Source organism: Aotus nancymaae, unplaced genomic scaffold (assembly GCF_030222135.1).
Source record: "Aotus nancymaae isolate 86718 unplaced genomic scaffold, 86718_ANA_hifiasm-v0.15.2.pri h1tg000010l, whole genome shotgun sequence".
NCBI classification, from domain to species: Eukaryota; Metazoa; Chordata; class Mammalia; order Primates; family Aotidae; genus Aotus; species Aotus nancymaae.
The window spans coordinates 26942167-26960007 of record NW_026988421.1 but is presented as its reverse complement, the minus strand read 5'-3'; the positions used below and the strand labels follow the sequence as shown (position 1 = coordinate 26960007).

Sequence of the window (17841 nt, the reverse complement as noted above, 5' to 3'; positions counted from 1 at the left end):
AATCCCGGTCAATCATCAGCCTCTCAGGAGTTGCCACTGGAGGGATATTCCTTCCCTGATGGAGGATATTTAACGGGCATTTCCTAGTGTCGGGAACCTGGCTGCGGGACAGCGGTCCTGGAATCACAAGATTCAGGCCCTCCTCTGTCTCCCAGGTAACTGCAGGATTCTTCCTAACAATAAGGAAATGGTGGGAGGTAGCTCGGTGGGAGGTGGGGCACGTTCTTTCCAACTCAGGCACATGTATTAATTACAACTTTCTTTTTTTTTTTGAGATGGAGTTTCGCTCTTGTTACCCAGGCTGGAGTGCAATGGCACGATCTCGGCTCACCGCAACCTCCGCCTCCTGGGTTCAGGCAATTCTCCTGCCTCAGCCTCCTGAGTAGCTGGGATTACAGGCACGCGCCACCGTGCCCAGCTAATTTTTTGTATTTTTAGTAGAGACGGGGTTTCACCATGTTGACCAGGATGGTCTCAATCTCTTGACCTCGTGATCCACCCGCCTCGGCCTCCTAAAGTAATTACAACTTTTTAAACTTCAATAATTTTACTGAACAAGCAGCAATCTGCAATAGCGTCTCTGAAACAGAACCACACAGTAGGTGCTCCAGGCTTACGAAAGAGACACTTCACGTGGAAGATGTGGCTCATGGGGACAGTGGCTGCTGCCACTGAACAGATGTCCTCTGGACAGCTGCTGCCCTCTCCACCTGGCTGACCCATTGAGAAAGCTCAGCAAATGAGGCTTGGCAGCTGCGGCAGGTCTGTGTGCCTTGCTCAGAGACCCCTACGTGGTGTGGCCCCAGCCCCATGCAGCACTTGTGACACTGCTTTAAAACTGTGTTTCCTTGCCCACCTCCCCCATCTGGCCAGGAGTCCTCTGAGGACAAGCACCTCACTATATCCATTTTGGTATCATTGAGGGTCCACTGCAAGACCTGTCAGATGTATAGCAGACAAACACAGAAGGCAGCCAGAGCCAGAGCAGCCAGCTTTAGGTCTGACGGGAGCCATCTCATCCCAGAAGGAAGGTCTGGTACCAGCGTCCATTCAGAAACTTGCTTCCTATCTACTCAGCCTTCAAGGGTGCCTTCCCTGCACCCCAGGAGAGAGCTGCCTAGTGTCCACTGAGCCATAGGCTTAGAGCAGAAGAAACGAGCCAAGTCATGGAGGAAGGGTCGGGGAGAGGGGAGGTCCCCTGACCAGAGCCCTGTGGCCAAATGCAAATGAGCAACTAAGAGCCACCAGGCAACAGGACTGTGTATGGCAGGAGCTGACAGTTTAGAAGAACTTGTCCCACCCCTGACAGATCTGAAATGAAGGATGGTTAAAATCTGCATATCTACAAGATCCCCTGGAGGTGAGGGGCATTGCCGACACACAAATACAGTCTTAGTTTGGTCTGTTATCACCAGCCTGTCATCACTGCTTAGTGAAGCAAGGATCTGATCCTCCAGCTGGGAAGTTACGTACCCAGACCTGACCCCGTTCCAACACTCCAAGAGTCTAAGGTGCTCCAGGGCTGAGCTGAGGACAGCCTCAGTCACAGGTGGCCAGCTCTGCCTTCTTTTCTTATGTTTTAGTTTTTTATTTTGAGACCGGGTCTTGCTCTATTGCCCAGGCTGGAGTGCAGTGGTACAATCACGGCTCACTGCAGCTTTACCCTCCAGGGCTCAAGCAATCCTTCTGCTTTATCATCCTGAAGAGCTGGGACCATAGGCCTGTGCCACCACACTGGGCTAATTTTTTTTTTTTTTTTTTTTTTGAAGAAAGGGAGTCTCACTAGGTTGCCCAGGCTGGTTTCAAACTCCTGGGCTCAAGGGATCCTCTCACCTCTGATTCTCAAACTGGTGGGGTTAGAGCTGTGAGCCACCACACCCAGTGAACTCTTCCTTCTGAGCACAAGGAAGGAAAGGGACTTTCTGACGTGACCCAGTTGTCTTGGTGCAAAACTTCATTCTAACAATAACAAAATACATCTTCGGGTCTGCTGCTTGGGCCACACGTGGCAATGATGAAATCCAGGGGGCAAAGCAGGAAGAAGAGTCAGGGAAAAGCATGTTTTTCCTGTAAACTTCCAAGTTTTATGGAAACTCTGGAAAAAAATTTTTTTTTCCTTCACATTTCGAAATGAACCAATTCTAAAAATGCCACGTGCCAACTAAGTTACACACACCACTTTTCTGTCTCTAAACAAAGTAACTTTAGATTAGAAAAAGGTGCTAAAACAATAAGCGATGCACATTTCCTCCACGTCTTTGTTTTTCCACCGGCTTCGTCATCCCTGGAAAGGTTGCCTCTTCTATCACATGTCTATAAACCAAACGCTGAAGCGAGGAATCAGTGACTTTCTGGCCACGGGCCACGGTGGGAAACATTTCTTTACTGGACCACAATTTGGGTGTTTCCTCCCCCAGGAATAAAACCTTGTGGAAATGAAAGGGGGACCAGACTGCGTCTCTCTTCAGGTCAGGGCCGGGTAGGCCCCTCAGATAGTCATTCTCCAAGGCCCCGAATGCTGGACGGTGTTTCAAGGGTAAGAGGCTTGGAGTCCCGTCCTCTGACAGGTGTCCTATTCCTGCCCTGGTAGCCCACCCTTCCATCTCAGATCTCAGGAGACCACTGAATGTTCCTCGAAGAGCAGTTCCATCCAAGCACCATCCATCCTGGGGGTGCCAATCCTCTGCCATCTCGCTGCCTGTCTTCCCTGAACACGGCTATCAACCCACATGCGTGACCCATCCAAGACGCAATCCTGGCTTGATTTCAGAAGCCCTGGGAAGCCTGTCAAAACTGCAGATTGGCTGGGTGCAGTGGCTCATGCCTATAATCCCAGCACTTTGGGAAGCCAAGGCAGGAAGATCTGCCTGACTAACATGGTGAAACCCATGTCTACTAAAAATACAAAAATTAGCCAGTTGTCATGGTGTGCATCTGTAGTCCCAGCTACTTGGGAGGCTGAGGCAGGAGAATCACTTGAACCCTGGAGGTAGAGGTTGCAGTGAGCCGAGATTGCACTACCACACTCCAGCCTGGGTGACAGAGTGAGACTCTGACACACACACACACACACACACACACACACACACACAAATTCAGGTCAGTCAGGTGCGGTAGGCTCACACCTATAATCCAGCAGCAATCTGGGAGACTGAGGTGGGTGGACTGCTTGAGGAGTGCAGGAGTTCGAGACCAGCCTGGGCAACATGGCGAAACTCCATCTCTTTAATAAAATGGAAAAAAATGCAGATTCCTGGGCACCACCCCAGAATACTGATTCATTAGGTCTGGGCAGGCCCTGGGAATCTGTATTTCATTGAGCAGACTCAAGATTCTGCAGCTCACCTTTGCCTATGCAGTTCCCTTCTGGACCAGCTTCCTAGTTTCCCAGCAGGAGAAACTGGTGATAGGAGTGAGGGGACAGAGACAGCTGTGCAAGCAGGGCTGAGGGAATCGAGGCTTCTGACTAGCTTCCGACTAGCCGTCTCCTTCCGGGGATTCCAGGATCTGGGGAACGCTCGCCGCGCCCCGACCCCACCCCTGCCTCGCTCTGTGTGTCCAGGCCAATAGAGCAGTGGGGCTTAGCCACCTCGGGCCAGGGAGTGTGGCGCAGACACACACGTGAGCAGCACTCACTTTATCCATTGCAACACTGCCACGTGGGCTGGCCGCAGAGTTGCCAAATCAATCAGGCTCCTTTCATTTCCAATTAGATGGCTTTGAACTCCAAGGGTAAAATCAGGCTGAGGACCCAGAGCCATGAAAATAAAAACTGTTTAAAAACACCAGCCTGGAAGCCAGGCGTAGTGGCTCATGACTGTAATCCCAGCACTTTGGGAGGCCAAGGTGGGTGGATCACAAGGTCAGGAGTTCGAGACCAGCGTGGCCAACATGGTGAAACTCCATCTCGACTAAAAATAAAAAAAAATTATCCAGGCGTGGTGGTGTGCATTTGTAATCCCAGCTACTCAGGAGGCTGAGGCAAGAGAATCACTTGAACCTGGGAGGCAGAGGTTGCAGTGAGCCAAGATCGTGCCACTGCACTCCAGCCTGGGCGACAGAGCAAGACTCCATCTCAAAAACAAAACAAAATAAAACAAACAAACAAAAAAAAACCCACCAACCCGGGTAAGATGTGTCCGAAGCCAACACCTTCAAAAGATACACTCACTTTTGGAACGGGCTGTTGGAGGGTGGCAGGAAGATCTTGGCCATGTTCTCTGAGTGGCCAGGGCCTTTCTCACTGAGGATAGGTTGCTCAGGGGGACAATAAAGCCTTGGACATTGCTTTTAAAGGTCTTGCTGATGATACACTCTCCATGACTTCCTTTCCAGACTCGTCTCCTGCCCTACCCTCACTCCTGCCAGGATGATGGGCACCTCTCCTTCCCTTAGACTTCTCAAGCTCATGCCAGGCCAGGTGTGGTGGCTCGCTCCTGTAATCCCAACACTTCAGGAGGCTGAGGCAGGAGGATCACTTGAAGCCTGGAGTTCGAGTCCAGCCAGGGCAATAGGCTGTCTCTACCAAATAAATAAATAAATCAGTAATAAAAAATAAATTAAAGCTAGAAGCAGTGGCTCACACCTATAATCCTAGCATTTTGGGAGGCCAAGGTGGGTAGATTGCCTGAGTTAATGAGTTCGACACCACCCTGGATAACATGGAGAAACCCCGTCTCTACTAAAATACAAAAAAAAATTAGCTGGGCATGGTGGTGGGCACCTGTAGTCCCAGCTACTTGGGAGACTGAGGTATGAGAATTGAGAGTCGGAGGCTGTAGTAAATCAAGATCGTGTCACTGTACTCTAGCCTGGGTGACAGGGTGAGACTCTGTCTCATACATAAATAAATAAACTGGGGCCAGGCGTAGTGGCGCACGCCTATAATCCCAGCACTTTGGGAGGCCAAGGCGGGTGGATCACAAGGTCAAAAGATCAACACTAGCCTGGCCAACATGGTGAAACCCCATCTCTACTAAAAATACAAAAAATTAGCTGGGCGTGGTGGCAGGCGCCTGAAAGGACAGAAAGGGGTTCCTTCATGAAGCAGAAAGGAAAATGCCAATGTTGGCCGGACGTGGTGACTCACGCCTGTAACCTCAGCATTTTGGGAGGCTGAGGCGGGCAGATCACCTGAGGTCAGGAGTTCAAGACCAGCCTGGCCAACATGGCAAAACCCAGTCTCTACTAAAAATACAAATATTAGCTGGGTGTGGTAGCGGGTGCCTGTAATCCCCGCTACTTGGGAGGCTGAGGCAGGAGAATCACTTGAACCCGGGAGGTGGAGGTTGCAGTGAGCCAAGATTGTCTAAGGGAACAAGCTCCAGCCTGGGTAACAGAGCAAGACTCAGTCCAAAAAAAAATCAAAAAAAAAAAGAATCTTGTGTCTGGCTGACCTTGGGCAAGTTCCTTAACTTCCCTTTCCTGGTCTATAAAATGACCACCTACCCAGGTCGCTGCAGGGAGGCTCCTGGCAATGATGAGACAGTGCACAGCCCGCCTTCCCCTGTCTGATCGAGGAGTCACTCCTGAGAGAGGGCAAAAGCGGAAGCCAGTGCTCTCTCCTGTTTGAGCTGGGCCCCTCCTGTGCCGCCGCCTCTTTGTAGTAAAAACTGCTTCACCCCTAGTGTTTCCTCCGGGCCAGGGACAGTGCTGGAGTGAACACTTCATGAACTTTCATTCAATCCTCAACCCAATGAAAATGACCTATTACCCCCATTTTCCAGGTGAAGAAATGAGGCACAGAGAAGGGTTTGCCCACAATCACTCACGGTGGGCAGAGCCAGGTCGTGAAACCAGGCATTCTGGCCCCAGAGTCCGCACTTTTAACTCAACACAATACTCAGCAATGGCTGAGTGTACGCCCTGTCTCCTCCTGGGGCTCACAGAATGGAAATAAATGTCTCAACTCAAAGACCAACTTCTCCCCTTCTTTCTTAATTTATCCATAATGAAAATGGCAATAACAAATGGCAGAGCCTGGGGTTCAAACTCTGTCTGCCTGTTGACAAAACCCAAACTCTCAACCCCAAGCAACACTGCTTCTCTGCAATGAAACTATGTTAATGCTGATCTCATGAACTCAGCCAATAATACAGTTTTATGATCACTGAGACAGAGGTGGGGCTGAGCTCACCACTTTTCCGAGGAGAAGAATAAAGTAAACAGGATTTCATGAGGAACATCAACACTTGCCGAAGAGAACAAGCTTGCAACATTCTTGAGCAACCTCATCTGCATGCAAAGGAGCTGGAGCTTCCACCCGGCTCCTGCGTTGGGTGAAGCTTCAGCTTCTCCCGGCCACAGCTCCAGGGTCCCGACCATCCCGGAGGCTCCGCGGCCGCCTGCGCCTCCTAGTGGCGCAACTCGGAACTTCCCGGCTACATGCCTTGGTGAAATGCAGCTTCCTAGAGAACCGAGTGAGAGCGGTGAGATCTTTGCAGGTCTCACGAGAACTCCTTTTTCTAAGGAGTTGCTCCAGCCCTCCTGGGGCTCCTGGAGCAGTGTCGACCTTGGGCAAGCAACCATAGCTAACAACGACAGGTCCTTCCTACCGCCAGGCACAGCACAAAGCCCCTTTAAGGGCATCGCCTCACTGAACCCTGTGCACTTGGGGGCAAGCCAGGTCACTGTTACTATAACGACCAAATTTGACAGGTGTGATGGTCAGGTGGTACACATCGACCTGGCTAGCTACCATCCTCAGTTATGCAATCACACACGAATCTAGGTGTTGCTAGGAAACTTTTTTTTTTTCTATTTGGAGACAGAGTCTTGCTCTGTTGCCCAGGCTGGAGTGCAATAGCATGATCTCGGCTCACTGCAACCTCTGCCTCCCAGGTTCAAGTGATTCTCCCTGCTTCAGCCTCCCGAGTCGCTGGGATTACAAGGCACCTGCCACCATGCCCGGCTAATTTTTTGTATTTTTAGTAGAGATGGGGTTTTGCCATGTTGGCCAGGCTGGTCTCAAACTCCTGACCTCAGGTGATCCACCTGCCTTGGCCTTCCAAAGCTCTGGGATTACAGGAGTGAGCCACTGAGCCCCACCGGGAACATATTTTTATAGTTATTAAAGACCATGACCGGTTGACTTTAAGAGAAATTATCTAAAACACTCTGGGTGGGCCTGAGTCAACAGCTGAAAGGCCTTCAGCAGGGTGGTAGTTTCCCTGAAGACATTTCACCTGTGGACAGCAGCTCCGGCCTGGGCCTGGGGGTGCAGCCTGCCCTCTTTTATGGCCTGCCCTGTGGATTTCAGACTTACCTAGCCAGCCCCCACAATTGTGTAAGCTAGTTCCTTACACTACATCACTTAATATATACCTCCCACTCGTTCTGTTCCTCTAGTTGAACCCTGGCTGATAGAACAGAACAGGTGAGATAACCTGTTCTCAGAGGCAAAGGGATTTGCCCAAGGTCACATGACTGGCAAGTTCCGGGCCTGAGACTGGGGTGCCAGGCAACGTGATGCAGGTGCTTCCCAGCAGGTGCTTCCCAGCACCCACTCAAACTCTCCCTCGAGGCTCACGCCCAATCATCAGAGTCTGTCCAACACCCGCAGCGCCTTGCCCCCTCCACTGCTGCCCCCATCCTATCGCACTTGGCTAGTCGCCCCCGGCGATCTTGCACATCATATCCCATCCTGCCTAGTCAATCCCGATCATTCTATGATCGAAGCCAGATCATGGCCCTGCCTCCACTTAGAACCCTTCAGTGAATCTTTATCTCACTCAGTGAAAGTCAAAGTCCTTAGAATGTCCTGCAAGGCCCTACGTGGTGCTGCTTCACCCTACTCCCTCCTCACCCCCAGCTACATCTCTGCTCTCACCTCCTTCCACTTCACCCTCCACTATTCTTCACCTCAGCCACAGGCCTCCCTACTGCGCCCTGAGCAGCCAACACACACCCTCACCCCAGGGCCTTTGCACTTGCTGTGCCCTTGGCCGGGACTGCTCTCCCCCAGGTAACCACGTTGCTCCCTCACTTCCCTCCTAATAGTACATTCTCCTTTATAGCTCATCACCCATAGCAGACTGCAAACTTCTCTAGGGTAGAAAGACACCGCAGCCGGGAACATATTTTTATAGTTATTAAAGACCATGACCAATTGACTTTAAGGGAAATGATCTAAAAACACTCTGGGTGGGGCCGAGTCAACAGCTGAAAGGCCTTCGGCAGGGTGGAGGTTTCCCTGAAGACATTTCACCTGTGGACCTACAGCCACAGCACCTTGCACAGCCTAGCATACAGCTGATGCTCAGTGAGGTCAGTCTCCCAACAAGCCACACTTAGTCCTATCCCTCTACCTTTGTGCATGTGCCCTCTCTGGATTACCAAAAGCTCCCGCTCTCTGCTCCCAAACCAGAAAAATGTCTCCTCTTTCCAGATAATCTTCCCCAATTTGAAGCCACAGTGACCTTTCTTTCCTGACCCTGGACAAGTTTCGCTCCTTCATAGATGCTTTCTTCCACTCATCCACCCATTCGAAAAGTACCAGTGGCCCCCGATACTGATGCAAGCCCTGCAGCTGAGGTCTCTGCTCTCGGGGTGGTGGGAGACAGAAGAAGCAAACACATGGGATCACTGGAGTGTGGGAAGTGCTCAGGAGGGAAGAAGAGGGGCGATCTGCGGGGCGGCTGGACAGCGGAGGATCCGGCAGCTTTGCCGACAAGGTGACAGTTTTAAGCAGAAATCTTAAGATGGAGCTGGCCATGTGAAAGATCAGGGAAGAACATTCCAGGCAAGAGGGAAGAGCAAGTACAAAGGCCACAAAGAAGAATGTGTTTGATGCGTTTAAGGAGCAGAAGGTGACTGGTGTGGCTGAGCAGAGTGTGCTGGGTGGGGGCGAGAGGGGTAAAGCCCAGGTCAGGAAGGCAGCCAGGGGCCAAGTTACACAAGCTCTGTGAGCCAGGGTAGGGAATTAGTTCTGGGTGGGATAGAGAGTCCCTGGGGGGAATTTAGGCAGGAAACTATGTTATTTTCTTTCTTTCTTTATTTCTCTTCTTCCTTTCCTCCCTCCCTCCCTCATTCCTATTTAGAGATAGGGTCTCTCTCTGTTGCCCAGGCTGTAGTGCAGTGGCACGATCATGCCTCATTGCAACCTCAAACTTCTCACCTGGCTAGCCACCCCTGCTAGCGATTCTCCCACCTCAGCCGCTTGAGTAGCTGGGACTACAGGCATGTCCCACCACACTTGGCTAATTTTTTATTTTTGGTAGAGACAGGATCTTGCTTTGTTGCCCAGGCTGGTCTTGAACTCCTAGGTTCAAGTGATCCTCTTACCTTGGCCTCCTAAAGTGCTGGGATTACAGGCGTGAGCCACTGCACCCAGCTGATCCATATTTTTTAAGAGCTCACTCTGGCTGTGGTGTGGAGAATGCCAGATAGAGGGCTAATAGAGAAGCAGTGAGACCAGGTAGGAAGGTGGGGTCTTCCTGGAGAGATGAAGGGGGCTTCTAACATGTGATGGTGAAGGTGAGGAGACGCCGGCTCTGCAGCTCAAGCTGGCAGGTAAAAGAAAGGGAAGAGTCAAAAATGACTTCTCGGCCAGGCGCGGAGGCTCACATCTGTCATCCCAGCACTTTGGGAGGCCGAGACAGGTGGATCACTTGAGGTCAGGAGTTCGAGACCAGCCTGGCCAACATGGTGAAACCCTGTTTCTACTAAAACTGCAAAAATTAGCCCGTGTGGTGGCAGGTGCCTATAATCCCAGATACTTGGAGGCTGAGGCAGGAGAACCACTTGAACCTGGGAGGTGGAGGTTGCAGTGAGCTGAGGTTGCGCCACTGCACTCCAGTCCGGGCAAAAGAGAAGAATCTATCTCAAAAAAAAAAAAAAAAAAAAAAAAAAAAAAAAAGCGACTTCTAGATGTTGGGCTTGAGCAATACAGTAGATAGTGCCAGTTCCTGAGATAGGGGAAATACTGGAAGGAGTAGGTTCAATGGAGGGAAGAAAGATGAAGATAAATTTGAGGCCAAACTCTCCTTCAGTTTTCAAGTTCACCACCCCTGCTTCCTCCAGAAAGTTCCTGAGAACTTTCTTCTTCTGTTGACTCCACCTTCCCTAAGCCTTGTCTCAAGTCTAAGATCTGTGCTCAGAAAGAGATTTACAGTGACCCCCAGAATGGCATCCATTTCCTCTGTGCAAATGTCCCTGGCTGGAGTGACCCTGGGAAGCTTCGTGAGGTTTGTTATAGAGCAGGGCGGAGCCCTCAACACAGCCTCCAATCCTCACTTTGTCAAAGGCTGTGTGTGGGCAGTCACCCCATCTGAGCCTCGGGTTCTCATTTGCAAAATGGGAATCCTATTACCCCTCATGTACTGTGGCTCTGATCAGCCAATGTGGAAACGTGTAAATTTCCTAGCACATAGTAGATGCTCATTCAAAACAGCATCTAGCACTTCCAGGGGAGCTTTCTAGGTGGCAGGCAGTGTTCTAAGCATGCTTACAGATATTAGTTTATTTAATCTTTGTTGTAACCATATGAGGTGTGTATTAGTCAGGGTTCTCCAGAGAAATAGAATCAACAGGAGCTGCATAGAGAGCTTGAAGAGAGAGGGAGATTTATTTTAGGAATTGGCTCATATGATTGTGGAGGTTTGAGAGTCCAAAATGTGAGACTGGGGGAAGAGCTGCAGCTGAGTCCAAAGCCGGCTGCTGGCAGAACTCCTCCTTGCTGAGGGCGGGTGTGTGTGTCAGTCTTTGTTCTATTAAGAGGTCTTCAACCAATTGGATGAGGCCAGACTGCATTATGGAGGCTAATCTGCTTTACTGAAAATCCACTGATTTATTTAAATGTGAATCTCATCTAGAAAACACCGTTGCAGAAACATCTAGAATAATGCTTGACCAACTATCTGGGCACGGTGGCCCAGCCAAGTTGACACATAATAAAGTGGACACATAATAAACCATCACAAAGTGGGTAGGTATGAATGTTATCCCAAATGTACAGAAGAGGTAATGGGCACAGAGAGGCTAAGAAATCTACCCAAGGTCACAGAGGAGAGAAGCCAGACTCTCAACTCCTGCTGTCTGGCTCCAGAGCTGGCATTTTCAACCACGACACTAAGTGGCCATTATCATAAGCACACCAATGTAAATTAAATTTCTCCATCCATCCTTTTCCTGGCCTGAGAGTGGAAGGCAGAGAAACTGGGGGTTGGCTTTCTTTGGGGAAGGCAGCCTGGGTGTGGCCCTACACTGCTTAGGAGGCAGCTCAGAAGCTGAGCCTCAGAGACTGTGGCAGGTGACCCAAGAGGTTATTTGGTCCAGCTCTTGCCTTTATAGGGGGAAACTGAGGCCCAGCATAGAAAAGGAATTTGCCCAAGGTTACGTAGGGAGAAAAGTGGCAATGGAGCCAGGACTAGGTCCCAGGCCTTCAGAAAGTGCTACTGCTGCGGAGAACTGACGCATGTGTAGTTATTAGGTGCCAGGACTATTCCACACTAACATACTTAATCCTCTTGTGTGAGGTAGATACATTAGCATCTTTGCTTTAAAGAAAATGAGGAAACTGAGGCACAGAGAGGGTATGAAACTGGCCTAAGGTCACACAGAGCCAGAATTTGAGCCCAGGTTCAACCAGGACACCACGCCTCTGAGGCCCAAGGCACACTTCTCGCCTGGGTGGTGACAGAGCACAATCCCTGTTTTGCCCCTCCTTCCATTCTCCCACCTGAGGCCTGTGTGGAGTGAGAGTGGAGGAGCGCTGTTCCCCAGCCTTGCCCAGACGTTCACAGAAATGCCCTTCTGCAGCAGTGGGCAAGCATGCCTGAGACACCTCACACCCAGGTGACAGGCAAGTGCACACCCACAGTTTGGGACATGCACAGTTAGACATGACCCAAACAGGTACACAAATACACATGAACACAGACTCCAACCCATAACCAGATAGATCTCAACGACACACACACCCAACCTATGCACTCAAACAAGTAAACACCCCCTCATAGCACACAGCTATCATGACTCACACATGTACACAGAACCCCACAGGCACACACGCCCCCATCACATAAACCAAGACACAACTTTCCCAGTCCCAACAGGCACGTGAGCAAGCACTTGTACACACAGAAACATACATATCCTACAGTTACATATATGCCACTCCACATCCATCCACCACACAAGGGCACACCCCTCAACCTATCCACAGACCAATGTACCTGGGTACAGGAGCCATTCAAGGAGCCACGTGTTACTACCTACATCCCCAAGGGCCAGACCCCAGGATGGATGTCCAGGTACCACCACCCCATCAACGTGGCTAATCCATGTGGCGGCACCGATCACTGCAGCAGTCTGTCCCCACCCCCACTTCAGCATACACACAGCCCTAATTCCTAGGGACCACTTTCCCCCAGTTAACTACAGCCCACCCACATCCAGGCGTTTGCCATTTGGGGAGCCTAGCCTCCCCCTTCCAGAGAGAATCCTGTTCTACCCTCATCCCACAGCAGGCAGCTCCAAGGGTTGGCCTGCCTCTCTCCCTGCCTCCACCCGCTTCCAAACCGGGCGGGCCCTGTCACCTGTCAGGTCAGTGCGGGGGTGCTGGGGAGGGTCGGGTCTCAGCTGTCAAAACGCAGAGCCCCCACCTCCGCAGGGAGAACACGCTCAGAGTTGGGGGAGGGAGGAAGGTCCACGGTGCAGGCGCTAAAAACTCAAGTGACTCAAGGACGACCCCTTTTCAGTCCTGGATCTCAATCTCACCTTCTCGCAGGGAAGCCCCGCGTCGCTATTAACCCTTCCATCACCGCTGCACCGCGGGAGGGACTGGAGAAGTCACAGCACTGCGCAGCAGTGGCCGCCGCAGCCCGGGGGCCAAGGACCCAGCTGCCCACGGTGCGGGGGCTTAGGCCCTTCCCGAGCCACCCACGCAGTCCCCATGCACCCACCCCCACTCCCACTGGAAACAGCGAGGTAGCGGAAGCCCGAGCGACTCGGTCGGGGGAGAACGAGGGTTCTAGGACCACAGGTCTCAGGGGGCATGCACTGGGAGGGGCAAGTGAAGCGAGTACCCCCGGCCCCGCAGGACCCCTGGGCTGGCGCGAAAGGACAGCCCCCGCCACCCCGGGCCCCAGCCCCCAGGAAGTCCTCCGCAGGATCGGAGGGGCGCGTGCACGGAGCGGGAAGGCAGGCTGAAGGGAAAACGCCCGGAGGCTCCCTTACCTGATTTCCTCTTGGAACTGCCATAGTCCCTGAAAAAGAAGCAACAACAGATAGACATGGTTAGGAGCGGGCGCGGGCGCTGGGCTGCGGCTGCGGTCGGTCCCCGGTGCCGCTGCTCATGTGATGCCCACCGCCGGCGAGCCGTGCGCTCCGCAGCCGCACGCACTGCGCGCCGCGCCAGCCCGCCCGCCCGTCCGCGGGCCCCCTGCCAGCCCGGCCCCCGGGCGCGATTCGCCCGCCCCGCCCCGCCCCGCCCCAGCCCGCCCCGCTAACGGGGGCTCACCTTCCCTAAGCCTCGGCGGACCGGGGAGGGCGAGGCAGGTTCTCTGCACTTCCCAAACTGGGAAACTGAGGGTCCGGTAGGGCGCTCGCCGGAACCCGGGCCCTACCCGGCGCTGAGAGCCCGCTCACCCCGCCCCAGGAGCGTTTCACCTCCCTGTTCTTTGCATGGTTCGCCCTAGCGATGCAAAGAATTGGGAGGTGAACCCGGCCCACTCAGCCCGTTAAGTCACGACTGAAATGTGTCGTCCTCCATACCACCCTCCAAGTAACCACAGATTTGTGTGACCCTTTGATTAAAGTCTGCCCCTGTCCTAGACCCGAGACTCGCTGCGGGCCACTGTGGCTGCTTCCTCCCATTCCCCGACCCCAGACTGGCAGTGGCCATGGATAAGACCCTTCTCAGGCTACGGCTGGGGAGTCCCGATGGGGCGTGGGAAGTCGGGGACAGAGGATTCTGCAAAGTTAACTGGGAGGCCAGGAACGGTAGGAACGGAAGTTGAGCTTCCAAGGGAGTGAGCACTGGGTTCAAATACTGTCAGAGATAGTAACTGCTGTAACCTCAGGCACTGAACCCTCCCAGCCTCCGTTTACCTGCCCTGCCCTCCAGCAAAGAGTTAATCCAGACTTAAGGATGGGCAGATTTCGCAAATCAGGCCCTTGCTCCAGCCTTCCTTATCTCCACGACCCCTCCCACCTCACCCCCAAACCCTCCATTCACGATCCTTAGGGGACTGGGAAAGGTGAGCTGGCTCCCTTAACCTGAGCCTCACGTGCCCCTAAAGGCTGAAAGCTCTGTTCAGTGCTCGGGGAACAGCAGAGGGGCTGGCTGGGGCTCTCTCTGGAGTCTGAAGGAAATGCCTTCCATTTTCCCCAGGGGCCAAAGAAAATGCCAATTGCTGCCCATCTTTGGTCGAAGCCAACTAGCCTGCTGGTCTGCCACTGGAAAGGTGGGGGTGGGGGTGGGGGTGTGGTGGAGGGGGATTCTCTTGGAGGAAGAGGCAACAGGCTCCCCAGGGAAGGGAGGAGAGTCAGCCTCATGGAGGCTCCCCAAGATTCCGATCCAGGAGCTCTAGGGGTGGCCTCCAACATGGGGAGTGTTTATTCAGCTCCAAGGTGATCTGCCTGCATAGCAGAGAGTGGGGAGCTCCCCTGCTCCTAGGCATCTGCCTTTCCCAAAACTTGGTCTCAGAACCCACTTAATCAGAATCTGCCTTTCTGACATCTCCCCTTCCTTGTTTGAGAACCCCCTTGGTATTCCATGTCCCCTTCGATCCTCTCATCCACACTAAGAGGAAGGTCCTATCATCCCCATTTTATAGATTAGGAAACAGAGGTTCAGCCATTGTGCAAGGCTGCCCAATCTGGGGAAGGGCTGTAGTTTATAAGCCCACGGAAGGAATAAAAACTGCAGCGTGGATGGGGTGGAGGAGAATCTGTGGAAACTGTTGCCTTGTAAAGGAGCTACAGAAAGGTGGGAGAGTGGCTGGGCGCAGTGGCTCACGCCTGTAATCCCAGCACTTTGGGAGGCCAAGGCGGGTGGATCATGAGGTCAGGAGATTGAGCCTGGCCAACATGGTGAAACCCTGTCTCTACTAAAAATACAAAAATTAGCTGGGCATGGTGGCCCCTGCCTGTAATCCCAGCTACTTCGGAGGCTGAGGCACAAGAATGGCTTGAACCCAGGAGGCGGAGGTTGCAGTGAGCCGAGATCGCACCACTGCACTCCAGCCTGGGTGATAGAACGAGACTCGGTCTCAAAAAATAAAAAACCAAAAAACAAAGAAAGGTGGGAGAGTTTCCACCTGCCCCCTCCCTTGGCTCCCACCAGTCAGTCCAGGGAAGGCCTTAACAAGGGCACGCTTGCCTCCCTTCCAGAAGGGAGATTGGGTAGACTGTGTCCTGGAGTGCCTAGCTGTGCCCTCCAAAAGCTTAACTGTGCAGATAATTCCAGAGAGGAGGAAGAGAGTATTAGACGGTAGCTGTGCCCTGCCCAGAAGACTTTCCACTCCCAAGGAGGAAATTAGTTTTTAAGGACTTTTCACTGAGGGCTACTGGGGAAGAGCAGGGAGTGGAGGGCACTGAGGAGCTGCCCTCTGCTGTCCCACAATTTTCCTGCTGGTCCAGGCAGGAGAAGCCTGGGACCAATGGCCCACTGACCATTCTCCCAACCCGGCTGCCAGGCAGCACATGCCTTCCTCCCAGGGATGGAGACCTTCTCCTTCTCCAGCTCTGAGCAGCTTCAGGCTACCCAGGCTGTTCCCATGAGACAGGGGAGCACAGTGAGACTCAGGAGTGATGCAGGACACAGTGGCTCATGCCTGTAATCCCAGCACTTTGGGAGGCTGAGGCAGGAGGATCATTTGAGCCTAGGAGTTCAAGACCAGCCTAAGTAACATAGTGAGACCCTCATCTCTACCAAAAATAAAAAAAGTAGCTAGGCGTGGTAGCACGCACCTGTACTCCCAGCTACAAGGGAGGCTGAGGTGGGAAGACTGATTGAAGCCCTGGAGGTCAAGGCTGCAGTGGGCTCTGACGGCACCACTGCACTCCAGACTGGGTGACAGAGTGCGACGCTGTCCCCAAAAAAAAAAAAAAAAAAGAGTGGGAAAGAAACAAAACTTACATGCTTTGAGGGCCCTCTTTGCGCCAGGCCCTGCGTGGTGATTCTCAGCCTGCCACTTGATGGAATCATCTAGAAAGTGGTTAAAATTCAGATGGAAGGCCCCACCCCAACCTACTGCAAGATCTGCAACTCCAACAAGCTCCCCTGGGTATTCTGAGGCTGCCTCAGTGTTGCATCATCTCCATCAGGCTCTGGCCACCCCTGAGAAATCTCCTGGCCTGCCTGTCCTTCAGCCAGAGTACAGAGTCCTCCCCACCAAGGACTTCTGGGTCCCTCCCTGCAGCAGGAGTGGGCTCTCCTCTTGCAGGTGAGAAGCAAAGCTTAGAGAAGCCAGACAACTTGCTCAAGGCCACACAGTGAGTGGGTGAGGCCACGACTCGGGACCAGAAAACCCAGGCCTTGCTCTGGAGGCTCAAGACAAATGCCCAATCGCCACCCCCTCCTGGAGCAGTGGGCGCAGGAGTGGAAGCCAGAGCCCAGGGGCCTGATCAGCACACGGGGTTAATGGGGTGGAGGCTGAGGTCCTGGCAGTGGGGATCGCCAGGCTGTGACTGAATGGTGGGAATGAAGAGGAATCCTGACTCCTTCAGGGTGTCTGGCCTCCCGCTCCAGTAGGCGCTGCCCTAATAGGAAACCTTTTGGAAGCTTCCGGTTGGGCATCCTTTAGCAAAGCCATTTCATATTTTTAGCTGCTGAATAGGCTGATAAGCAGTTTAGGTATCCAGTGGCTGGGACTCCCCTATCCCTCACAAACGAGGGCAAGAGGCAAAGGCAGGATCTTCCTCCATGCCACGACCACCTCCCACTGCCCTACAACCAATCCCGGCCTGGCAGGACAGCAGCGGCCCTGCACTGGGGCTCAGTTCCCTAGCAACTCCAGAAGCCCTCTCCTTCCCATGAGAGTCCCCTTCTCCAATCCACGCCCCCTCCTTGCTCCAATTCTTGCCCTGAGCTGGTGCTGACAGCCCCCACCCTGCCGGTGACTCCACTCCTGGTAGGTCACAGTCTAGCCTGCTTCCGACTTGCTGCTGAATCACTATCCCAGGGAGCCACAGGAAGAAGGCGGGGGCGGAGGGGGGAGGGCGGGGCTAGCATCTCCCTCTAGCGTTGCCAAAGGCTAATGTAATTGAAAAGGCCTCCCAGGCTGTGTCCTGAAACAGCTCCCTAGCATCAGACCACTCAGCCATTCACTCTCTGCAGCTGGTCCAGGGGTGACTCAGACCACAGGTACAGTGACCCATAGTCCTAGGAAAACAGGGACATGGGACTTTCAGGGCTCAAACTGGACAAACTGGGATGAGTGATCTCCTGTGGTCCACAGGAATGGCCTGGCTGGGAAAGGTGTGGAGCTCCCTTATCCAGCACTCCATCCCTCCCCATCTAAACAAGGATTCCTGCTGCCTCCACTCCCACCCCACCCCATCCCCAGGTGGTGTGGTTCATCTCCCCATCCCAGGTGGTGCGGCCCCTCCCTGTAGGATAATGCAGTCTGCGTCTGGATGAGGCAGGTTCTGGAGATGGAGGCCTCCAGTTCAAATCCCTGCTGGCAGGGGCGGGGGGTGGGGGTGCCCTTGATCTACTTTCTTGGCCTCTTAAGTTTCTACTTCTCTAGCTGTAAAACAGGGACAATTGCAGCACCAAGCCCTCAGGGTCTGTGCAGAAGATGCAATGTACAGTATGCAGAATGGGCTTCACACAGAAACTGCTATAAATTGTCTTTGCCATTATTCTTTCACACCTGGGCCCATCAGACCCCACCT

At 53.0% G+C, this 17841-nt stretch overlaps 1 protein-coding gene across 5 annotated transcripts in view; it reads right to left on the bottom strand.

The window, feature by feature from the left end:
* SH3PXD2A (SH3 and PX domains 2A) overlaps positions 1–17841 on the bottom strand; it is a 257697-nt gene that overhangs the window by 78617 nt on the left and 161239 nt on the right. For 4 of the 5 annotated variants that reach the window (XR_010341754.1, XM_012439465.3, XM_012439467.3 and 1 more), the window contains exon 6: positions 13177–13205. Coding sequence is in view for 4 of the 5 variants with exons in the window: in XM_012439465.3 (XP_012294888.1) it covers positions 13177–13205 (29 nt within the window). In the remaining variant the exon portion in view is untranslated. Of the gene's footprint in view, positions 1–13176; positions 13235–17841 lie in introns of those variants that run through there. The other variant, XM_064373911.1, reaches the window with a different exon arrangement.